The sequence below is a fragment of the Stegodyphus dumicola genome, chromosome 3 (assembly GCF_044657685.1).
Source record: "Stegodyphus dumicola isolate Sdum_Otavi_A_Nest chromosome 3, ASM4465768v1".
Classification (NCBI taxonomy): Eukaryota; Metazoa; Arthropoda; class Arachnida; order Araneae; family Eresidae; genus Stegodyphus; species Stegodyphus dumicola.
The window spans coordinates 241,546,756-241,572,502 of record NC_140770.1 but is presented as its reverse complement, the minus strand read 5'-3'; the positions used below and the strand labels follow the sequence as shown (position 1 = coordinate 241,572,502).

The window sequence follows — 25,747 nt, the reverse complement described above, 5'->3', positions numbered from 1 at the left end:
ACATTTGATTGCTGGGCATTATTGTCATACTGTTGTTGAATTTTTTATTTTCCCTCTTTGTGTTGCTCATCTTTTAATTTACGGTTGGCGGAACCAGATAATTTTTTTCGTTTATGTTCCATGGTTGTCTAGTTAGTTAGAAATAAAAATCAGTTTAATATTTTAAGAAGTGTTTTAATTTAAAAATAAGTAAAAACTAATAAAATGAAAAATAAATTTTTACTATATCGCAAATAAAAAATTGCCGCCTCAAAAGGCTTGCGCCCTGGGGCTATAGCCCATTTAGCCCTGTGGTTAGGGCGGCACTGAGTTTATAACATAGGCTGCAACAGCATGCAAAACCGATATAATTATAATTCAAGTTTCAGAAAGTTTTTAATGTGAGAATAAATCTCAATATCCGCTAAAGATAATTAGCAAATTGATTTTCAGATTTCTTTTGTCATCGAGTTACATCAACGAAGTACATAAATCTGAGCTAATGAGAAAAAAATTACATTACCATCACCATATCTTGGTGGTAACAATCTCTGGAAAGTTACCAATGATTTACCCCAATGAGGATTTTGGACGTTATTGCACCATCCCGAAGGTGATCTGAAATTAAAAGAAAATTTTATTTAGAAATTTGTAGTAGGTAGCTAAAAATATATTGCAATGGGATTTCGTGGACAGGGAGGAAATTATACAATATTTAACTAAATTGATGCTAAGATATGCAACTAGGCATTGCCAGTTGCTCCTGCATGCAGCAAATATTTAAGAAACCACTGAAAATCTAGTGCAATTTTCTTTGGAATATTAATGTTAAATAGAAGTTTCTTCAAATCTGATGTCCTCAAATTTGCAATGTGAAAGGACAAAAAAGTACCTTTACCGACTGAATTTGTTGGTTCTAAATTTACTTTATCGTAGGCTCAAAAAATTATTTAAAATCTCCTAGAGGAATTTTTTCTCATTTTTATTGTATTTGAAGTGGCTCGCAGTCACAGAAGAAAGCTTGATACACTATTTAAAAAAAAATCATCAATTAAAAAAAATCAAGGCTATATTTGTGCTTATTTTTGTTAAGAATGATGTTAGTTTTCGTAACCGTAAAACGTAGTTAATAAAATGCAAGATGGTTTAAATAATTTGGTAGTATGCATCTGAAACCAAAAAATTGCAGCACTGCATCAAATACTAAGCGTACTTTTCCGTTCTTCAAATATTCCTTTTGTAAGGAATTAAAAGACGCGTACAGTATGAAGCAAGGTCGGCACCTGTTTATTCCCGTAAGTATATATTAGGTATCACTGAGTCTTGTTAACTGTTAAGCCTCCGTCCCGATTTTGAGGGAGAACATCTGGGGGGGGGTGGCGGTCCGAGGGTCTCTCACCCATCTTCCCCTACCACTAACATTTCGAGCGGATATTCGGTTGGCAGTGTATTTTGAGTGTCCCCCTTGTCACTCAAATACTATCAACCTAAAAACATCCATTCTTTCTCCGGGATTGGAACCCGGGCCCATAGGTACGGCACACAGCGTCCTTAACCACTATACCGGCTGGGAGGAAAGGAATTAAAATACATTTCTGTCATGTGCCTATGTAGGGTAATGGTTACCATACTGGTTCGGCACATCTAGGATTTCATGTTAATATACTTAGAGCAAGGTCGCAGCATATTTTCGAATACTTTCCCTTTCTGATCTCTTCTTGACTTGACATTATTATAATAGAAATGCACATCAATGAACAGATAAGGGAGCTGTTGATAAAGATTCCTATTCTTTATCATTTACTTCCAGTGCTGTTACATAAAACAGTTTCTGTTCTATAGCTCTATCTAAAACTGGTTGATATATAATTCGTATTCTATTTGGAAATTCCTCAACTGAGCTTTTGTTTTAAGCAGTAGTTGTTCACGGGAGTTCAAGCAAAAATATCAGTATATTTGCATAGTATATTTGCATAGAAAACGAATGTAAAGTGAAAAAATACATTAAGTACACTTAACTCACATAATAATAAATAACTGAATATTAAAATCAATGAAACTGTTTTAATTTTACATGCAAAAAGTATGTTTACAAAAACGTATAAGGAGAGAAAGTATTTTTAGAAAAAAATTAAAAGTAAGCTTTTAAATTTTACTATATCACCTGCTAAAAGTGAAATAAGTTTATAGTCCAAGTAAGATTTTTGGTTTGCTTGATTAATTGACTTAATTGTTTTTCACAGAGCAGCACTTTCACATGTATAGTGTCTGTTTCCAAGACGAACAGAGCGCGTTAGGTGTTTAGGAATCCCATATTGAATAATAAATATGTTCTAACAGGTTTGCTGTAGCTTTTAAACCAAATGGCCCATTAAAATTGGTAGATGAGGTGATAATTATATTGCAGTGGCTCACAAAATTGTTCGTACGCTTACGAGTTTCAGTGAAATATTGTTTATTCATTAATAAAAAATTCTAAATAATGTTTATAAATTTCTCTTAGCAAAACTACATTAATTATTTTATGAACACATGAAAACCTTTTTTGGGGCGAAGATCAGTAATAAAAAAGTAACAGAAAAGTTACAGCACAAAAGTCCTTGTACGCTTTAAAGAAATCTGTATATATTAATAAATAGTGGTGTATTTCTGTCAGTTAGTAATTTGTAGTATATCTTGCAGTATTTGTGACAACTTTCGGACGTCTGACCATAGAGTTAACCAGTTTTTTTTTTTTTTTTTGCAATATATCTCCATCAATGTTTCTCCAGTCTTCCATCATACTCTTTCTAGTTCGGTTTTTGTTTTAATGTTGTGTCTTCGTAATCTAACATCTAATTCTCTCCAAGTGTGTTCTGTTGGCTTTTAATCTGGTGACTAAGGTGGTGGTGTTTTCAGAACTTGTGGACAATTATAGACACGCAAAAGGCGAACGTTGATGGTCGTGCGCTTAGGATCGTTACCCTGATAAAAATAAAGTTGTTTCCAGTCTTCAAATTTTAAATTCCCTTTTAAAATATTTAAATAAAGAATATGTTTCATTATGTCATCAATAAATACTAAATTGTTTAATCCTGACGCTGATATGCACCCTCACTCTAAAACACCTCTACTGCCATGCTTTACTGTTCCAACCAAGGTCTTGGGATTAAGCTCCTCATTTTTTCGCTCCATGCAATTATGCATGGAACCAAAAATGCTAAATTTGGTCTCGTTTGCAAATAAAACATGATTCTAATACGCTTTGGGCATATTTACCATTGATTTTTAGAAGAAAAGTCTAAACATTCTATTTTTTGCATTTCCAAAAATTTTTTTTCGAGTAGAGTTTCGAGATGAGCTCGTAAAACAGTTTTAAGTGAAATTAAAGTAGACAAATTTTCAGTAAGTTCTGTAGAAATCTTTACATCTCTCAAATGTGGATTTTTCACAGATTTTTTAACTATAAATCGCTGACTGCATTGAGTCACGTCGAAACGTTTTTGCCGGACAAACTCTTCTTACTTTAATTTGAATCCGATTTTCTTCTTTAGAGCATTTTATCACATACTGCATTGTAGAATGGGATAAATTTATTAATTCAGAGATATACCGAATCGAACTTCCATCCTTATGATAAAAAATGATCAATTTTCGAATGCTGTTCGTTGCTTCTTTACGACTTCGAAACATTTTTAAACATTAAATAAAATATAATGAAGTAAGAAAGCAAAAAGTAAAACCAAACATTTTTTAAACGTTACCAAAATGCAAAAATTAAAAAAAAAAAAAAAAAAAAAAAAAAAGAGTTAGACGATAATTTTATTTATGAAATTTTACGAAGATGTTTCGGTATCCGATCACTTTTGTGACGCGTTATATCTACGCCTCTTTACATTTTCAATTTTAGAAAAAGAAAATAAGTCAATATTAAAAATTAGAAATTTAAATTATCGGTTTTATTCAAAATCATCTAGAGATGATATGAAAAGATATTGGGCTTCATACTCGAATTCAATTCCGAGTTACAGAGCTTTTTCTGCAAATTCATAAAGTGTGCGAACACTTTTGTTAGACACAGCATGTCAGACTTAATTTATATTTCAAAGTTACTATGGATCTTCTTTATTTCTTTTTTAATCTTAAAGATCTCTATAAAATGCATCCGAATCAAAAACTAAAACTTGGATATTTGATCTAAGTTCGATAATACTGACATTAACGCTAATCTATAATTCCTGTTTGCGAATGGAAATGTTTTAATGAATTTAAAAAATAAAGAAAATAATTCACCTGAATGGAGTAGTGTGATCACAGGGTAGTGAAGACTGATCCTCTTCTAGTCTACATCTTCCTTCGATAATACTATCTTCTGTGACTCTCATCTCTTGCTGAAGATAATCTTCAACGTCTTGAGTCGATAAAGCCACCATCATGGCAGTTATTTCAGAATCACTTGGCTTTCTTTCGTGATCTCTTCTGTAGTGATGAAAAGAAAACGCATTTATTCAATCTAGGAAAATCCTTTGTTATAATTAATATACAAAAACAAAAGATGAATATTTTATAAAACTAAATGTGAATTTTATATTTACATCCTTTTACGTGAAGCTGGTGAAAACTGTTCTAATGACTTCACAGTTTAGACATCAGCAGACGATTTGTAGATGCATTCATATAAGCGCAAATTGGTGAATGTTCACACAACCATATAAATTCTGTACTAACTTTTGATATAAGCAGAAACATAAGAATTTCTTTTACTGATAGTGTATGAGTAGAATCACAGAACTCTTGACTGGCAAAAAATTATTCCCGAAAGATAAAACTAATTGCACTTTTTAACACACTAATGCAAAATTTCTATGCAATGACCCTTAAAATTTTCTCTTAGATGAGACAAAATTTTCTTCTCTCTGAAATGTGCACCTGTAAGTCATGTATTGTTAATATGTATACAATCAATGTGAATGAAAATTGGCGTGTTATAAAACTTCAGCTTAACCTGTAGTAACTTATAAACTATGACTTAAAAGAGAGCTCGGAAACTTGATTTCATGTTATCTATATGTTACATAAATTTAAATAGTTTCGAATAATCATAAAGTAATTCCATTTACATAGAAACAGAAGACGATTAATCGAAGAATTTTGATTTCAGTTGTAAACAGAAAAAAATAAGTATGATTGCAATGCATTCTATAGCGCATACCAGATTTAGTTATAATATAACAAGAAAAACAAGAAAAATCTCATTATGAAGATAAATTTTGCTAAAACCCATGTCACAGTTTTCGTGCAAAATGTTTTGGATACCTAGAATATACAGCCAGAGTCCATCTTAGTAACATTGCGAGCCTTTTCGAAGTCTGACAGTAAGGTTTTAATCGTTTTAAATTTTGAAACTTTTTATATGGATTTGTATTAGCTGAATTTAAGAAAAATACATTCACAGCTTTTACATCATATCTAACACTCTATGTATACTTTCCTAATTTTTAGCCGCATAGTAAAAATAAAAATTTTATTTTCATTTAAAACTCCAAAAGTTTTACGATAAATATTTCGCACGGTTAAAGGTAGCTATTTTACAGCTAACCTTTAAAGATATTTAAGAACTAGCAGCGCTTCTCTTTGAAAACCGTACTGCAGCAAGTGTATCATTCGTTAAGTTTCGTATCTTTCTATTTTACTTTTGTTGCATTCTGAAAGTAGTATGCTTCGCCTTTGGTGGATTCACAGAACTAGAAATATTTTTTAACACTTTCTATGGCAATAGGAATATTTCTCTTATTTCTGTGTTACCAGCAATAAAACATTTTTAATTGGTTTATTGCAGAAAAACTCTGTATGAAAGTTTGCATTACTTTAATAAAAGATCTATCTTCAAAATATTCGTTTTTTTTTTTTTTTTTTTTTTTTTTTTTTTTTTTTTAATTGTTACTTACAACTGAGATTCGTGCATGAATTGCCGAGAGGCTAATTCCAAGACTAGAGATTTATTGGCAATGAGAATGGCTTGTCGCTTTGGTCGTAAGAATACATGATGCACTGCTTCAGCACTTCGATAATCAGCAACTCCGATATCTGAAATTATCAACAAAACATTAGTCAAATTTTGTAAAAAATAGTGTTATTGAAGAACATCAAAAGTTTCAAAATTTATTTATTTATGATAATCAGAAATCATAATCTGACACAATGCCTCGATTTATAGCAATTTTAATGGTATACACAGGTATACCATTAAAATTGCTACACCAAGAAGGAAAACAAACAAGGCCGGTTTAAGATTTTTAAAAGCCCTAGTACTTAAAAAGTACTTATACATCCCATATATATTTATGCAAATTTTTTCCCATTCCATCATCCCCTGTGTTGGTTAAGTTGCATCTTGCATACCATGGTAAAACCGACAGTGGAAAATTTTTATGGTGACCCCTCTCCTGAGTCTCTAATTACCTTTTTGTGGTGCATCTTTTGCTTGAAGCCCTAAGCATGTGCTTATTTTGCATGATGGTTTGCCCATAATTCTGAAGGCAAATAACAGGATCTTATTATTGTATATATACAATATAATGCAAGTGTTCTCATCCAAGGGGAATTCCCTCCTTGTTGAGAACCCGGGAATTCCATTAAATTCAGAATGGCCACTTGGTCATCCTGAGTTCTCTGAGACCCTGGGCGAACATAGAATGCCCATCCTGAAATTGCAGCTTGCAGCAATGTCCATATTCCCCCGACAGTCATGGGATCCCGACCAACACAATAAGCAATGTTGTGAAACGATAAACCGCAGTCCTGATGGGACACGATCCTGCAGCAGTCGAATTCCGACTCGCGCTGACAGGAATTTGTCCTTCTTACGCGAGGCCTAGTACGACCTTTATACAAACAACTAACGTTCAGATGCGATTTCTGAATGACAAATCCGATGTGAACGTTATACCTTCCATATACAATGTAGATGGCGTTACTCGTACCTGCTTTGTGCACATGTCCTTCTCTTCATTTGCATATACTTTTCACGTAAATTTGACGTTTGGTATATGCCGCTTTATACTGTAACAATTTCAATCGCCAACACTGTATTTTATTATTAGTGAAAGTATCAGTATGATGGACTAAATTGTAACTGAATATGTTGCAGATTTGTCTAATTCTATTAAGCTTTTTAATCTAAAATCAATTTTCGTACCTAACTTCAAATTTTAATCTATCTTTGGACATAATTTATAAGTGCCAAAGAAATATATCAATTAAAGTTTGTAGAATAAGAAAAATAGAATGATTTTTTTCAAATATGAGTCGTGACACGAATGACATTAAAAATAACATGAATGAGTTTAAAAATAAAGTATGGCTTTCAAAACTGTAATAATGACGAATTTTATTCTTCAATCACATTGCTATGCAATACTTATAATGTTTTAACACACTATAATTAGTTTTATAGCTTAATGTCATAAATACGCTGTTTATTGGGTAAAGCAATGACACCAATTTCAGTATAGTATGTAGTTTTTATTATACGATATATAAACTTGAAAAGCCATTTTAAGTACCTTAACATCGGCAAATCATATGATTAACAATTTCGGGGTATCAAAAGTGTTTGCGAAGTCATCTAAGCAGAATGCATGTTTCTTGAAATTATTTAATTTTCTTTTCTTTTAATTATTTAATTTTGCTTTTTTTTTATTAAATTAGCAAAACATAATCTTATAAAAACTATAGTATGATATTTCAGTACTGTATTTTATAAAATGTCATTTTTAGGATAATTATTAATGGTAGATTAATACGGCATTTTCTAATTATTAATGGCAGATTTTACAGTAACGATCTCTGAACTTCGTTTATATCGTTTATATACAGGACGTATCAGAATTAATGAACAATATGAGCTAATTCATATTCCTTGGAATTTTTACGGAAGAGCAAAAGAATCAAACTTACTGTTACTGAAAATTTCTTGCTCTGCTGCAATTCTCTTTTTGGCTTGTCTCATTGCTTCTCGAAGAGATGTAAGCAATGTTTCCTTGGGCACATCGTATATTGGAGACACTTTTAAAAGCAAATAAACGATTCTCATAAATATATCAATGAATAGTACGTAAGGAGGCAGTTTTTTTTACAATTTCTTTTAGCAAAAAAAGGCCGGAAGGAACTTGGAGCTTCTAACATTTTGGAAAATAATACTTCAGTAGATTGTTATATTTTAGAAAAATTCCGTTTAGATTGAAGTAAACTTCATAAATAATTTCTATATAACTCGAGGAAAACTGATGCTAGTACTTATTCTTCAAGGATAAATGTGCTCCAGAAAGCGTATACGTAAGAAAAAAAAGGTTCTACTGATCATAGATGATTTGAAGTTTAAATACGTTTTATTACTATGTTTTATAAGCATTCCTTATCCACAAAAATGAAGCAATGAAGAAGATTTTTAGCAAAACTAGAGACTTTGAGATGTATTTAATCAATAACGTTTATAAAGCAACATATAATGAGTATAAGGAATGTAACGGCATAAAATGTAAATAACTGGTTTGAAAGTAACTTACACATGTTATAATAATTATAAATGTTTACTTTTTTTTTACTACTTCTGAAATAAAATTATATTTGGTGTTGATATGATGATCTTTTTATTTTTTGTAGTTCAGTCAAATATCCTTGGAATAGTGAGATTTTGTCTGCATCTTATTACGTTTTATCAAATGAGGATTCATAACAGGTGTACTTATATTTGGTGACCAGTCTAATGTTTTTAACGTAACATCCGTTACTGGAAGGGGAGTGAAAGTAACGGCATAAAATGTAAATTATTAGTTTGAAATAACTCACACATGTTATAATAATTACAAATGTTTACTTTTTTTACTGCTTCTGAGTTGGTGAATAAAATTATATTTCGGTTGATATAGTAATCTTTTTATTTTTTGTAGTTCAGTCAAACATGCTTGGAATAGTAAGATTTCGTCTGCATCTTATTACGTTTTATCAAATGAGGATTCATAACAGGTGTACTTATAGATCTATAAAAGTTATTTAAACTGCTAATCAATAATTTGTTTAAGATAAATTTAATTGTTAAAGATGCAATTAAAATATTTAGTCTTAATTTCGATAATTTAATAAAATGCCCTATTAAAAGATTCCAATTAACCATCTGCTTCTGTTATCTGATCTGAAAGTTAGACGTTAGTGTACTTGACTGAATGACCGTTATTCTGAGTAAATTGTCATGACCAGACGGATTGTCAAAAGCTGTAATTTTAACGGAAAAGTACGAAAAAATGAGTATGTATCTTGAAGATATGCATCACAAGTATTCGTCACTTGACGAAAATTTGGTTTTCGCCATTATTTTCTGATGAAAGGCCTAGATGAGTCCCTCTTTTCGAAAATCGTAAAAAATCCGAAGATAATTTTCGGTTTTATGAGAAGAGAATGAAAGCGAAAGCAACTTTAGCGTCCGCTTTATGTATTGGTTGGTCTAAAAAGGAATTATACAACAGAGAAATGCTTGACTAAACTCAATAAATAAGTCTTACTGTATTTTACATCTTTCTTATCAGCAGAAGCAGATAATAGACCAAAATTTTGAATGGTAGGCTTGTAAAGACATTAGACTATTTTGAAGCTGGAGATATGAAAATTGTGAAATGCCCTCGACGGAACTCGAGCCTGGACTTCTCGAATTCGCTCCGAGTGTGCTGCCGTTACACCACGAAGTTATGCTGGAAAAAGGGAGAAAGTACCTTATATATTCCCTCTTTTAAAGGACGACTGGGGATTATGGGACCCAATCGCCAAATCCTGGTGATGACGAAGGGTAATATAGGAGTTATGAATGTTAGTCGTCTTCCTACTGTAGTCGAATATAGGCGAGGGGTGGTTGTTACTTCCTTGAAGTTGGAAAGAACTGATCACAGGGACAGACCGCTGGCGGTAGGGGACCCGGGATTCGATCTGGTCCTTTTGAGAGCAGCTGCCGAAATAGTGATGCGCACGCTACCTTATAGCCTCTTCTACCCCGTTAAACACCTGGTTACCGGCAGGGACCTCCTCGTGGCCCCTGCCGGTAACCAGGTCGGCCTAGCTGGCCTGGGCTAATGTTGGACAAACATCCCTGGGGATTGACTCGGTGGAATTTCCGGAACCGAGCATTTATGGGAGGAGGCCCAGGGTACCGAACAAGCAACTGGCTGGACTAGTATTTAGACAGCCTCAATTCCTGGGGTAAATAAACAGTCTTCACAGGACTAGTCATCGTTTATTCGGTGGTTGGTTTAAGCTTGGCGAGGACCGTACTGGTACTGTCTTGTCTGCCTCATGGCTGTAGGGACGTTACATGGTTGATGTCAAAGGTCATCCGAGGCGGGATGGGTTCCCTTCGGTCAATGTGAAGGAACGGTGAGGGCAACCTTGTGGCGTGTTCTTTAAAATTTTAATTGTAGAGGGAAGTGATGACTTCCCAAGTCTGTGAGTTTTGTAGGTGGTATGGCCAGCCCGTGGTTCGTTTCGGACACCCGTCGGACTCCACCAAGCATTGGGATTCTTTAATCCCTTTGCATTGACCGAGGGGATGGCGCCCCCTCATGCAGCCTCTAGTGATTAAGTGTCTTAGCTTAGAATAGGAGACCGAGTGTCTTCCGGGACGAAGGGTCTTTCGCTGGTGTTCTGTTCTGTTCTGTAGTTGAACACAACAACGACGAAACGTTAATAGGTGATTTTCTTCCTCTTGTTATGTATCTCAGTGCGATTATACTATGCATTATTTCAACTTCTCGAAGAAAAAACGTCTTCAACCCCCTGTTGTGTGCTCGTTGTCTTAACGGTTTTTGAAGTTAAAATTACATTTAGTTACATTGGCTAAACATTTATCGTACTGGTTCTAATTTTAATATATGCTAGTACTATATCGTTTTTAGTAATTTAGTGTGTTGGAGCAGAATAAAATATATTGCCACTTAAGGGAAATACTTGTTGCAAATCTTGCGCGCGAACGATCCATTGAAATAACGCATACACATGCTTTGAATAATTAAGTCTTATTTCATTAAAAAAATTTACAAGCCATCACGTTTCTAAAATTTACTATGAATAATATTATAGTAATTTTTTCCCATGATTATGGCATTGTTTAACAGATTATTTAAATTATGCAATTATATATTCTGCATCTTTAATTTCTGGGGAACTAAATTTTTAACTAGAAGACTTATTGTAATGGCTGAGCTTAAAAGATGTTCAGGTTTTAATCTAAAATCTGTGTTTAATGATCAGAGTGAAATTTCTTTTTAATTTCTGACTTCTATATTTCTTAGTATTTTTTAATATTTAAATTTTTTTAAAAATTTTATGGTAAAATTTTCGAGGTATTAAACTGTAATTTAAAATTTCTAAATTGCACGTTTTCTTCCTCTCTTACAGTTTTGTAGGATCGTACTCTCTTTGGTAACATTGCTAGATCCTACTAAGGAACCTGAAGACTTCTCGCACAGGCATAAAGAATACCAGCACAGAAGAAAGGTAAAAATAACCCTTTATTATTCGCCAAACTCTGAACAGAAAGGCACGTACATCGATAACTTGCGGTAACTTACAGTAACATCGATAACTTGCGGTGGAACTTAAAAGTCGTAACACAATAAATTTAAAAGATAAAGAGTAGTTCTGGACTAACAATTTAAGTTAAGGCTAACTAGGTTGACTCAACAACCTACTCGGCGTGATACTTAGATGACTAAAAAAAGCGTATCAGCAAGGACAGACTCGTAACGCACGCTGGCTAGCGAAACTACACTCTGAATAAACTACAAGATTCACTCTTTTAAATATTCATTTCACTTGCATCCTGGCGAGAAAATGCGAGAGGAAAATGAGAGGTTCAGGAAAGACACCAAACTTGAAATAATTTGTTATGCAAAATAAGGAAAACCTTACAGTTTCACTCGTTCTTTGGTGTGATATAGGGGACTCTTTTCCTGTCTTAAAGCAATGGCATTTGTTTCTTCTCTTTACACCATCTAAGCTTACAGAAGTTTAATATTAATATTTTTCATTTGCACAGCGGAAGAATTTTGAAATTACAGCAAGGCATCTAAAAATCTGATAAAATTCTTGCACTGATTTGTACTACAGTTTTTTGAAAACGTCTTTTAAACCCTATTTGCTAGCGTATTTTTCCTTCTAATATTTTACCTCTAAGTTCTAAAAATTCTTTTAAATATTCGTACAATTTTCAGCTTCCTCCGTTGAGCATAGTTTTTCCTCTGAGGGCTAATTTATTTGTAAATTGGATTATCTTGATTATTTTTATTCAATACATTTCAAGTTGTATTTGCATTTTTTTTAAGAGGCCCACCAGCGAGGGGTAAAGTCGCTGAACATTGGTAGTTCGATCCGAGGTTCGAATCCCGCGAACGGGCTGGCTGCATGGGCGTTTTCGTAGTTTTCCCCATGTGTAACGTGTATACGAGCCAGTTCCCTTAGAAAGTCCTCCACGAAGGCATCCCTCCCCATTGGCAGATAGCCCTCGAAGCTTTGCCATAATCACACTCACACATTTTTTTAAGAACATTTCATACATTTTATTTTACCTTGTACTTATTACTTGAAACTCATTTTGTACAGATCTCCGTTAAGCTATCCGGACATAGCAGGTGTTCTCATAAGAATTTTCAAAACATGTGATTTCACCTTACTTCTGTTGTCTATTTTTCAGCTCATTGTAGTCTTACCAACTGTTGATGTGTTTCATCTTCCGAAAGTCTGGGTCATTTGTTTAGCTGTTTTGTTCCTTCGATATCCCTCTTGAGAATTGTGGTCAAGACTCATTCGTATGAGATACCTTTGATGTTTTACAAGCTCCAGGGGCACGTCGCGTCGGCTTAATTACTGTCAGATATCAGCACAATATCACCGGGTATTGTAATTCTAATAATACTACGTATTATTATTGAAGTATAGATTCTTTTAAAGAAATAAAATTGCCACTAGTTTAACCATGACTAGTTTTATTTGTTACATCCTTATTGTAATCGCTTTTTTCGGAAACTAAACTACTGGCATGTATTTCCCCTTTCGATCTTCAGCCTATAGAATTTGTTAAAAAAGGGAGGAAGTACGTAAAGAAATAATTTTAGGTATTTTATTAAGTGATGCATAGCTATTTCAAGTTTATAATTTAGAGGTACTGCATTTAATAATATTCGTTTCGAGTTACAGCGCTTATTTTAGTCACTCTTGAATTTACAAACAAGCGTTTAAAAGTTATTAGATTTTATAAAGCTATTATAATAAAAAAATGGCGAAAGCACTGTATAGTAACATCCTTTTCGAAAACGTATGCGTGTGTAGTTAAACTTCGTAAGACTAAGGCAATGCTTATAGTGTTTCAAAAAGATTGCGTCTTGTTTAAGAAATGAATCAAATAAGGTAGCCTTCAAATTATATCAGTTTGGGTCACAACACACTTTTTAGTGAAAGTATAAAGAACAGAAACCTTTGCGTTGGACTTGTAAAAACAAAATATCAATATAAAAATAGGTTTCGTTCAAGAGATATTTAATTGCATCGTATTTTTGGAAAGCCTTGTTTAGAGATATGTGTCTGACTAGTTGTTGTTATGACTTATCTCATTTGTTTGACAGTAGAACAGACAATCATCAGCACAAGCCCCCGAAATTCATCGTGTCAAGGAGTACAAGATTGCGCCTGTGGTTGGCAAGAACCTACAGTACAGTACGACTTTGCTCAGTTCCTCCGCCCCAATAGTGATGGAAAATACCCCGGGAGGACGAGTCCGAGGGTCTCCCACCCCAATTCCTCTACCACCAACCTCACTAGAGGAATTTCGGCTCGCCGCATGCCGCACAGACACTATACATTTACAAAAATCCATACCTTTCCCCGGATTCGAACCCGGGCCCTTTAATACGGCAGTCAGTGTCGCTAACTACTTTCCGTGTTGGGCGGCTAACTAGTAAATTACAATTAAACACTTAACAATTAAATCTCTAACTAGTAAATTGCATTTATTTTTAAGTACCCTTTTGGAGTAACTAGTAAACTACATTTTTTAAGTACTCTTTAAGTTTTAACTAGTAAATTACATTTTTTAAGTACCCTTTAAGTTAGCATTATCCTTTGTGAGTGAAGCTGTGAAAAGAGAAAGAAGGCAATAAAGAAGCGACAAAACATAAGACTTAACAGAGAAATGATTTAAAAAAATTAGGAAGAAAAAGTTCGGGAAAAAATTCTCTGTGTTGATCCCCTTTCATGATAAGAAATTATATAAAGTATTTTCTTCCTTCGTTACCAAGTGCCTTCGCCGTATAACTGGATAGCAAATCCAACTCGCAGTCGGGAGGTACGATGTTGCCTCAAACTTTAATTTTATTTGAATTAAACAATCTGCTTTAATAGCAAGTTAATAATAATTTTGCTATCTGTAGACAGAAGCCATGAAACTAAGAAAGACAATGACAAAACTATGAAATGAGAAAAAGTGAATAAAATTAAGGAAAACTACAAATGGACAAAAATGTTCCCAATAAAGTAACCGACATGTTAACATGTAAATAAAAAATGTATTTACAAAACTACCATAAAACGTAATTATATTTTATAAAAACCTACCTGTTTTCCATTTCCTAAGATCCATCGATGGAGCAGCCATATTACAACTTTGAAAAGCATTCCTGTACACAAATAAGAAGCATGTTTTATTGTGCTAATGCTTACCAGAACAATAACAGATGTTAAAAAAAAATTTCTTACAAATATTCGTCAGGCATAAGCAGCGGAGAAGGTTGCAGAAGACGCACCAGTTTGCCAGCGTTATCGCACAGGATTCGTACTAAACTAACTTTTCGAATCTCCTGTAATTGATCTGCAATAATACAATAATGCAACTATTTAGATTTCTTTCAAAACCATATAGTTTATAAATAAATGACTCTGAGGTATAATATTTTAGAAATACTTAATATTAGATATATTCGAGGTACACCTGAATATTTGATACACGCAGGTGGATTTAAAAAAAAAAAAAAAAAAAAAGATATTACAGGTATCAGCATTTGAAAAGAAATTATTGTGGAGTGTATCCTCAGAGTGTATGCAGATGGCACTACTTGTCTAGCAGCGGTTGTGCGGTTAGGTGCAGTAAGTTTACAGACGCGGCAGAGATATTGATATGGCAAGACGTTTAGAAAAGTGGTCTCGCTTGGAGATGCGAGCCGTGATTCGTTGTCCTGATCGAGTATCTGAAGCGTGACCATAACGTTACTGCTAATCGCTATTGTTCCACTTAGACTAAGTTACGTAAAGCCATCCGACGCAAGCGGCCTGGCATGCTAAGTGACGGTGTCATCCTCCTGCTTGACAAACATGGCCTCATACTGCTTGCAAACTCAAAAATTGCTGCAAAAATTAAAGTGCAAAGTCTGGAGTCATCTTTAGTACAACTCAGATTTAGCACCCAGTGACTATTTTCTTTTTCCGAAATTGAAGGAACATTCCGAATCTGGAATGAGGTTCTCTTTAGACAGTGATGTGAAAAGAACCACCAAAGCTGAATGGGCAGAGACGTGATTTCTACATAACCGGATTAAACACGTTGGCCCTGCGTTCAGATAAATGCCTAAATGGATTTGATTACTACTTTAAAAAATGATAGGCAGGTATGCCTATTAATTCCCTTTTGTATATTCTGTTTATTGTTAATAAATATTTTTTTATTACCCTTGTAACTTTTTTTTTATCAACCCTCGTATATTTTGCAATATTAAATTTTCTGACGATCATGATGCCTAAGCTTGTTATTAGTCTGTAATATTAAACAAAGGTTAGATTAGGTTAGTTTATTTAATTACGGCAAAGCCTCCAGGGCTATCTGCCTAAGGGGAGGGATGACTTCGTGGAGGACTTTCTAAGGGGAACTAGCTCGTATACACGTTACACATGAGGAAAACCACCCATGCAGTCAGCCCGTTCGCGGGGTTCGAATCTCGGACCGAATTACCAGTGTTCAGCGACTTTAACGCTCGGCCGCTGGTGGGCCCTAATATTAAACAAAGAAAACATTTTAAATTAAAACTTCATAAAATCTCATTTGTACTTAAGGATACGATCCCTATTTTAAAGCGTTTCTTATGAAAAATATGTAATGGTTATTTTAATCTACACTGTCCTTATATTTAAAAATGAGCACCTTTTTTCATGAAATTCGAATGAATTTAAAAATTGTATCTCAAGTTTGAATAACTGGCGAAGGTTCAAGCGGGATTTGGATTCAAAAACTCCATCTCCGCATGTTCAAACTGTTTTTAACCATTAAACTATCTATACTGGAACCACCTTCGGATAACTTCTTTTTTATAATCAATAAAAAGTAACTTTTCCATCTGAAAAGTAACTTTTTGACGGACAAGGTCTTTGAATAATTTAGTTTAAATAATTTTCAGTAATTTTTTAAAATAATGTTGCAATTAATTTATGCAAATTTAACAATCTGGGAAAACTTAATTTCCCTTATTTAACTTCTTCATAAAATACGTTGTTAATTATTCTTATATGTGATTCATATTTTAGCGTTTATAAAGGTTTTCAGTTATGTTTGCTTGTGTAATCGAATTTCTTATGCAATATTTATGGATCTCATGCCCTTCAATTGAGCTTGAGAAGCAAAAGCTTATTTTTATTCTGAACCAGGTACGGTTATGCTGTAACAATTCATCCTTATTAAAATATTATCATACCTATGAAGTGTAAAATTTATTTTGATAAGCTTACAAATATTGTACTGTCGAGAATAAAATTGAGAAAATGGAAAGTTAGTGTGTAAATTAAGCATGTTGATAAATGTCACATACGGCTAGAACTTCTCATACAAATAATGATCTGACTAAAGTTTTCACTTATCAGGATTTTTAACAAAGCATGAAAAGTGAATACATACTTAGTTATCAGGAGAGTTTGTTTTAATGTTTCTTAAAAGAATTTTTAACGACTGTTTTCTTCTCTAAATTTTTATAAAATTAACAACATTGGACAAAAGTCTCACCTTTAGAGAAGGCATTTGGTGGCACATCATTCTCATACCAGAATCTGTCTCCTCGTTTTAGATGTTGGAACTGACGACTAAGAATGCAAGCAAAGGTCGGTCCCACTACTCCTCCTATCAAAGGTTTCTCCGATAAACCTCCAGTGAAAAGGTCGATGTCTCGAACATCCCTGAAGTATGAAATAAACTCAAAGTTTATGTATTAGTTTTACCATCTTAGAAAGAAAATCTATTTCATTCTATTTTTATACCACAGATATATATATATGTAATGGCTGAAGAATACATGTAAAACAAAGTTGTATTTATGGGAGAGAAAAAGATTAGTTTCGGATCTAAACAATCAGCAAAAATAATTAAAACAAAACGTCAGAAAGTATTCGCTTTAAGCATATAATTTTATTTCAACAAACTACACATGTTCACAAACTACTATATCATAAAAATGTGAATTAAATAGTAAATTTGCATTTGAAAATGAAAAAAAAACAAGATTTATTCATTAAAAAAAAAAAAAAAAAAGAAAAAAAAAAAGAAAGACTTTTTTAAACATAAAAAAACTTTGCTCATTTTCACTTCTGACAATAAACAGCGTATACGTTTGCGTACGAAGGGAACGTCACCGCTGTCATTACAAATGCTGTGGACATAGTCTTTTTCCTCTTGAAATTCTTGCTGTGATCTCTTTTTTAAATCAAGAGTATCTTCCAGAATTTATGTTTCATCGGTTTTTACAAACGAATTTAATTATTAATTGTTATGTTCGTATTTTCAAGAAGCCGCTACAAGATTCGCTGTAAGATGCTGCCAAGAATAAGACGCTTAGGGTAATGTTTGATAAGATTATTGCTAAGTTTTCTGGCCAGTTTCGGACTTTCTTTTATTAAATCTGCATTTACATCTAGATCATTTTGCCATCATCATGACACCAGGAAGAAATGATCTGACGAACGTCACATCATATGGAAAGAAGAAGAGGTTGGAATATGCAAATGATTGGTATTTCAGCGCATTTAGACAATGCAGGAGGGAAAAACGACATCTGAAGATCTGCATAAAAGAAAAGTTGTGTAGTGGATTTCTCGTTCTTTGTAAGGTCGAAGTTTGCTCAGAATATCCTGTTATGTCTCGAATAATAAGAAGAAATGCTTTTCAGCAAGTGTCGGCATGCGTTAGAGGCAGGATAGTTGCCTCGAATCGTTGTCATGCGAATATAGAATCAATGGGTTGCTGAGGGTCATATTAAACGACATGCAATATCTCAATGCCCTCCTATGACTAATGTCCGAGAGGACAGACATATTGTGAGGTCAGCCCTGCAAAACCGTACAACTACATCACGGAAGATTAGTCAAGAAATGGGCATGTCTGCAGAACGCCTAGTATCCGCTCGTATGGTGCGTCCATGTTTGCAGCCGCGTAGACTCTCAACACGATAATCATTACTTCGGCTTCCCTTGACAATGCAGCATAGACAGAAACGGCGACTCTGATGCGCCGAAGAACAAAGCTCGATACAGGAGTGGCACAATGTCGTCTTTACAGACGAGTAACAGTTCTTCGTGCAGTATTCTGATGACCGTATAAGTGTCTGGAGGTTCCGAGGAGGCCGCACGTCACTCACTTGCTATCAGCATAGGCGCCTTGCACCTAGTGTAATGGTTTGGGCAGCCATTGGATGCACGATACGCACATCTTTAGCTTGGATCGACGGTAATTTGAATGCAGATCGGTACATTTCTGACATCTTACGTCCAGTGGTTGTTCCCTATTTTTGAGGTCTGCCAAACGCCATCTTCCAACAAGAAAATGCAAGATCACATGTTGCTTGCCATGTTCTGACCTTCCTCGATACACATGGTATTCGATTGCTGCCCTGACCTGCACGGTGTTCAGATCTGTCACCCATTGAAAACATCTAGTCATGGGTTGCTGAGAGATCGGTCCGCCACCCTTCTCCAGCTAATACGGGTTGATGAAATGTGGCATAGACTTGAAGCAGCATGGAATGAGTTGCCCGTTTCTGTCATCTAAACCCAGTTCGACTGCATGCCTAACCAAGTAAGGCCCGTTTTAGATACTAAGGGTGGCAGCTTTTTCTACTAATTTCGCACCTCTGTAAAACACCAAACTGCTTACAAATCTAATCATTTTATCTTCATGCCATACTGTTTACGTACAATAAATATCTTTTTTGTATTTGCTTTCCTTCATGGTGTTGCAATTTTAATGGCCAGCAGTGTGTATATGTGAATGAAGGAATGTAAATTGATAAACAGGTATAAATGCAAATGTTTCTTGGTATATTTTGAAGTAGCAAAGAATAATGTGTTCTTATGTGTTTGTGATTAATCTTGTGGTTAATCATTTTTATAGCCGTGATTGTTCGAACTTCAGTTCGTTGTTGTTGCAAATATTTGGTTAAAGATAATCTCGTGACGGGAAGTTCGTTGTTAAAAAGCCTTATAAGAAAAAGGAATCTAGAATCGAACTTCCTACGAGAAAATCTATTGATCTTGATACTCGTATGATAAAAAAAATGCGTCTAAAAAGGCAATGATTGTGTTTTCATACTGTGATATTGTCTTATCATAATTTAATGAATAATTTCATTCTTCCTTTTCCAAAACTAAGATGCAATACACAAAAAGAGTAGCAGCTCTCTGCATTAGTGGTGCATTAAAAGCAAACAATGACCAATAATTCTTCTTGAGTCGCTTTCCAGAAACCAACTTCTATGATATTAATTGTACTTCAAGTTATATACATGTGGCGATTTTTTGTTTCTCAAGCGTTGCTGTTTTAATTATTTTATTTATCATTTTAACTGAATTGCGCCTCGTTCGTAAAGATTAAAAAATTTGCAGAATACGGTGACGACTTTATTCAGAAGGTTCAAGAAAAATGCATGTAAATGATTCTTTTTTTTTTTTTTTTTTTTTTTTTTTTTTGAATACTAATCAATGAACTGCGTTTCTGTGGGACAACTGGTACAAGTTAACCATATTAAATTGTTATAGCAATACATTAAAAGTTAATCATATCAAGTTTCCGTGAGTTTTCCATATCTTACGTCATAGCTCATTTTACGCCAAAATATCATTCTAATGTAGAAAAGTTTCTAATAATGGAATTAATATTTAATAGATATGTAAAGATTACCAAGACTACCTTTTGGGCTATTGCCCAAAAGTAACAAAATAAGAAAAAGTAGCAAAATAAGAAATGTGTTACTTTTGGACGAAATTGTCAGAACTGTACTTACTTATAAATTTGTGGGATTTTCTGAGCTGCACTGCTGGTCATTATCTGCCGGAGCTGGGTGAAATTGTGAACAGAAGGAGATAATCTGCACACATTTCGCCATTCTAAATAACTAGGAATACCATGATCTCTGCCCTGCTGAATAATCCATGCTGCCAAATCCATATAACCGTCATCTTTTGCATCTATAAGTAAAAGGAATATAAGGCTTTTTTATAAGGTAAAAGAAGTTTACTTATTTATCATTTATAAAATTCTTCACATTTATTCTTCTTTTATAAGTAATAAAACATGAATTAAAACTAACTTCGTAGTAAAAATTATATATACTCTTCTATTATCGAAACCGAATTCAGAAATGTATGTATCTATGCATGAATAAATGGATGTATGTATTTATGTATGTAACGGGTGGCCATAATTAAACTGACAGTGTTCTGTAGTGCGATCTATTTGCGAGAATGACGCCACATTTTGTAGGAAGATTAAACAAGACCGGGGACGAAGGATTCCGAGAAATAAAAAAATAGTTCCAAAAGTCACCGCTAGGGGAATATTTGGCGCTGTGTAATAGAAAATAGAGTGTTAACAAATGCAAATCAATTGGAAAATTACCTTTTATTTTGCATTCAAATGAGGTTCAATGTGGCTGCTGTTGTTGTGGACCACATATTGCATTCTGTGCACAGTATGCACAACAGCAGAAAGTAACATGTCTGCAGAAATCTCCCGTACAGTCCGTGATATGTTATCCTTCAACGTAGCCAGGTCCTGGACCACTCCTTGACAGACCTTGGACTTAAGGTAACCCCATAGCCAGAAGTCGCATGGGGTAAGATCAGGCGACCGAGGTGGCCATACAGTTGGAAAGTAGCGGCTAATGACTCTTTCTGTTGTGAATTACTGTCGTAGCATCTGTTGCACCCGTACAGAAACATGTGGAGGGGCTCCATCTTGCATGAAAATGATTTTCCCCAGGCGTTGTCTTTGCTGAAGTGCCGGAATGACAAAGCTGATCAACATGTGGCGATATTTCTCTCCGGTAACAGAACAGGTTTCCGGTCCTGTCGGGGTAATGTTCTCATAGAAGAATGGACCTACGATAAATTCCGCTGTGAACCCACACCTAACAGTTACCTTTGGTGAATGTAAGGGAATTGCTGTGACTGCATGTGGTGATTTGTCATCCCAAGTTCGGCAGTTCTGGGTATTCACAGTTCCATTCAGGTAAAAGTGGGCCTCGTCTCCCCATAAGATCATCCATCACGGCCAAGCATCCCGGCCAAGCATCATCCATCTCCATTCTGGCAAGAAAGGTGAGAGCAAAAGTCAATCGCTTATCATGGTCGGGGTACAGTAACTCCTGTACACGGCTGATCTTGTACGGATAAAAGTTGATAATCTTTCGTAAGATTTTCCATACCGTACTGTAAGGCATATCCATATTCCATAAATCCTATCCATAATAAAAGGTAATTTTATTCCGTATTAATTTGCATTTGTTAACACTCTATTTTCTATTACACAGCGCCAAATATTCTCCTAGCGGTGACTTTTGGAACTATTTTTTTTTTTTCGCGGGATCCTTTGTCCCTCGTCTTATTTAATCTTCCTACAAAATGTGGCGACATTCTCGCAAATAGATCGCGCTACAGAACACTGTGAGCACTGTCAGTTTAATTTGGCCACGCGGTATGTACGTACTTATGTACGTGTGTGTACACATATACGCAGACACATACATACACACGTGCATACATACGTACATACATTTTTGAATCTGGTTCCGGTAACAGAAGAGTACCATATTAGTTAAATTAAAATGCCTGAGTAAACTTGGAAAATACTCTTTATTATGAAAGAAATCGCTTTACTTTTATTCTGCTCTTTTCTTTGAAACACACTGTCCTGATAATATTTTTGTCATTTGTTATCCTCTGTCATCTAACTTAGTTATTCGTCTGCTGATTGAATCTTATCTCTTAGATTCGGTAAAACTCTGAAACTGAGATAGACACTTTATTTCCAAAGGAATTCATATTATAACGACTCTGTGCTGATCGTGTTCTTTCGAAGTTACAGGTCATTGTTGCCCAATATAAATATTATGTTCGTCACATGCATACATTCGAAGATATGGCGGTTGTTACATACTCGTACATCAGTCTATGCTTGTTCAATGATCGAAACAAGATGCCTTTTTCGTTTGAAATTTCAAAAATCATTCAAACGTTTCCTTTGCATTTTGAAAGAAAATTATTAGTCTAAACAAAAATCGCTGAAACGCTATGCATAAAAAATAATGCAATAGTTAAAATCAGTGCAGAAAATATTGGGTAGATGCAGAAACATGCATTAAAGTTGGGATTTAATTGTTAGTGCTTTTACAAATCATTTAGTAGGCCGGCATGCTTCGGATAGAAAAAACGCACTAGTATCTGCGGCTAAAGTATCGGTTACAGACCAGCCAGAAGCCCTTTGAACACAATGTGCAATATAATGGGCATGATGTCCGTAGCTCTAAAAGACGATGGCTAAGTGCAGTAATTAATGTCTTTTAGCCTTTTCGTAATAAAAAGATAGATTTGCTTGAAATATTGGTTTATCCTATTTTTATTTTTCATTTTTATTGGCTAGCATATACATCACTAAATCGGTCCACTTACACATAGAGATATTTTTATAGCATATATAGCAAAAGGAACATAATTTCAAAACGTCAAAATTTCATTTGCATATAATGGTAAAAATATATGTCTTTTTTATATATTTGACTGATTTAAATTAAAATTTAAAATGCCCTTTGATCCAAGTAGCAACATTCAATGTTTTATTGACCATATGTGGCTAATAACGATTATATTGGACGACAATGTAGAGTTGATGAATGTCTGAAAACACTGGCTAGGATTTAATTCCGATCTACATGCGAGTTTGCGTAAATTTTGAAATATTCAGAAAAATAATAGTAACTAGCATAAAAATATGCAACAAGTTATTAAATCTGCATATGTATCCGATAAATATTGTCGAATCAATACACTGTATGTGAATTAGTCTAGGTTATGTTAATTTACTTAATCGGTTAAAGCATATGAAAAAGGTATTTGGAAGTTGGATGGTAGTATTTTGCGCTTTTAACGTAAACTCAAAACTTTATTTGCAAAACAAATTGTTAGAGTACATTGGCCAGGATGAGCCAGAGTCATATTTCGTAGAAGGTGGAAAATAAAATTTCTAACTGTGGAATTCATGCCGAAAACTCAGTTAAGGAGGGTTTAAGGCATATACAAAATGATAACCATGCATATACAAAATGATACTTACGATGAACTGCATGAAAGAACGAGACTACCAATCCTTTATAACAACATTCCCCAACCAGTCGAAGAGCGAAATCCTCAAAAACCTTGGTAATTAGCACGGTTTTGTTTACAGAATATTAAATAGTCCGACTGCATAAGTTTCTTCTAGTTTTTCCCACGAATAACTAACGAATGTCAATTACAAATAAATTTTTCCTAGATTCTCCAAGACAACAACTTTCTGCATTGAACAGATAGACCTCTATTACATTACCATAACTAACCAAATGAAACTGATTTAATTAAGATTCTATCGTCTAGGAACTAATAGTAGCAATATGTCGGCCTCTATTACGTTTCTGATTTAGTAGGCAGCAATATTTGTATTATCATTTCATTCACAGGAAAAATCGATTGATTGGAATACCATCAGTATAAAAACTTATTATTAGTAAAGGCTAAAAGATTTTCCAGATTTTTTTTTTTTTTAAATGATTCCGAGCCTAGTTTGATGAGTCAAATAAGGTAGATGCGAGTTCTCAATGATGTTCGTCAAAGACACGTTACAAGGAACAGATTTTGTTTGTGTGGGTTAAAATGGCATTATTCTAAATGGAAGCGCAGATCTTCACGAATTGGCAAGTGAGAACATCAGATGCTTAGAAGCATACAGAAAGCAATCTAGAACATTCTCATGCGGCTACATCATAACAGAAGGAACTTTTGCATCATAACAATAACGCTCATCCGTACCGAGCTCAACAAGTAGAACAGTGCCTTCGGAAGGTTAGGTTAACTGAATAAGGCAAAGCATCTCAAGGGCTAAATTGAAGGATGCGTTCCTGGAGGACACTTTAAGGGAAACTGGATCTTATTTACGTTGTGTATGCGGAAAACCACGAAAGCTAACTATGCTGCCAGCGTGTTCACTGGGATTCTAACCCAAGTCGAACTACCACCGTTCAAATACTCGGCTGCTGGTAGGCACATACCTTCAGAAGGAAATTATGAAATATAATTAATAATCAGCTCAGTTTAAATTAGGTAATAAATATTCTGTGAGGAAGAGTTATTGCGTCATCCCCCTCCTTGAAAGTATTTAAAGAGTACAACAGCTTAAAAAAATCAATTTCGATGATTTTTAAACGTTGCTATTATAATTACAGAAGCTAGCTTCACTTCCAAAGCCTAGCCAAAGTATCCTGATAGTAAGTAACCTGTCTAAGGTAATGTAATTCTCAAAAGTTTTGCTTTACCGTACTTTGCGATTCCCTTAATTTCGAAGAATTTCTCCTTATTAGTCCAGCATATAAATCTATTCCTTTTGAGAATCTGCTTAGGAGAAATTTAGATATACTACTGAGATTAAAAATAGCTCTGATGCAGTTCCACACTAATTTATATGCTAATTTTGTAAATTAAATCTAAGGATTATAAGACACTCGACATACCTCTGTCACGTTCATCGAAGAGATTATTATTCATTTCTCTTGTGATGAACTCATCCATTGACTGAGCTCTTTGGTTGGTCATTCCCAACAAGAATTGGTCCAAAGCTTCCTTTTGATACAAAGGCTGCGGGAAAAAATGTGTTTCACTGATCTGCATTGATCCCACAGTAGCGTGCTCTGGAAGACTTCTGTCTCTGTTACCTAAATTTTGTGCATAAAGGAAGAAATGAGATGGCATCATGGAATAGAATGATGCGCCCACAGCTGCAGCGAAAGCATTCGAAGTCCCGGGATTAAGATTAATATCGTATCCGTTATAGAAGGTGGAATCTTTCCTTGACTGAAGATCGAATTGCCTCATTACTTGGGAACCTAACAAAGCTGGGAGCAGCTCTGAATATGCCACATGCTGCAGCTGAAATGATAACAAAAAGTATATTAATACAGACAGAATACTTCATTTGTCGATATTTGTTTCCATAGCCTAAAAAATTATTCAACGAGAGCTGCACTGATGAAAGCTGCTTTTAAACTATACACCTATAAAAAGTTTTTATTTAAAATATTAATTTAATTTCCTTACTTTTAAAATTTACATAACTCTTTTAATATTTTACATTTCGGATTCGAGTCATTCGACTTCTTGAAATTATTATACCTAAAAGATAGGTGTAATTTTGCTAATTATT

General features: G+C 34.3%; 2 protein-coding genes across 2 annotated transcripts in view; one reads left to right on the top strand and one right to left on the bottom strand.

The window, feature by feature from the left end:
• Nucleotides 1-25,747, top strand: part of LOC146998305 (uncharacterized) — a 116,651-nt gene that overhangs the window by 34,884 nt on the left and 56,020 nt on the right. The window contains exon 2 of the mRNA XM_085813972.1: nucleotides 11,401-11,499. The gene's annotated coding sequence lies outside the window, so the exon portion shown is untranslated. The remainder of the gene's footprint in view (nucleotides 1-11,400; nucleotides 11,500-25,747) is intronic.
• The window catches only part of LOC118202791 (uncharacterized), a 101,937-nt gene that overhangs the window by 35,240 nt on the left and 40,950 nt on the right, over nucleotides 1-25,747 (bottom strand). Inside the window, exons 8-16 of the mRNA XM_085813971.1 lie at nucleotides 25,059-25,473; nucleotides 20,304-20,487; nucleotides 17,039-17,208; nucleotides 14,752-14,863; nucleotides 14,611-14,672; nucleotides 7,918-8,025; nucleotides 5,907-6,045; nucleotides 4,252-4,437; nucleotides 503-597 (exon numbers count right to left, since the gene is read on the bottom strand). Of these exons, the coding sequence (XP_085670097.1) occupies nucleotides 503-597; nucleotides 4,252-4,437; nucleotides 5,907-6,045; nucleotides 7,918-8,025; nucleotides 14,611-14,672; nucleotides 14,752-14,863; nucleotides 17,039-17,208; nucleotides 20,304-20,487; nucleotides 25,059-25,473 (1,471 nt within the window). The remainder of the gene's footprint in view (nucleotides 1-502; nucleotides 598-4,251; nucleotides 4,438-5,906; nucleotides 6,046-7,917; nucleotides 8,026-14,610; nucleotides 14,673-14,751; nucleotides 14,864-17,038; nucleotides 17,209-20,303; nucleotides 20,488-25,058; nucleotides 25,474-25,747) is intronic.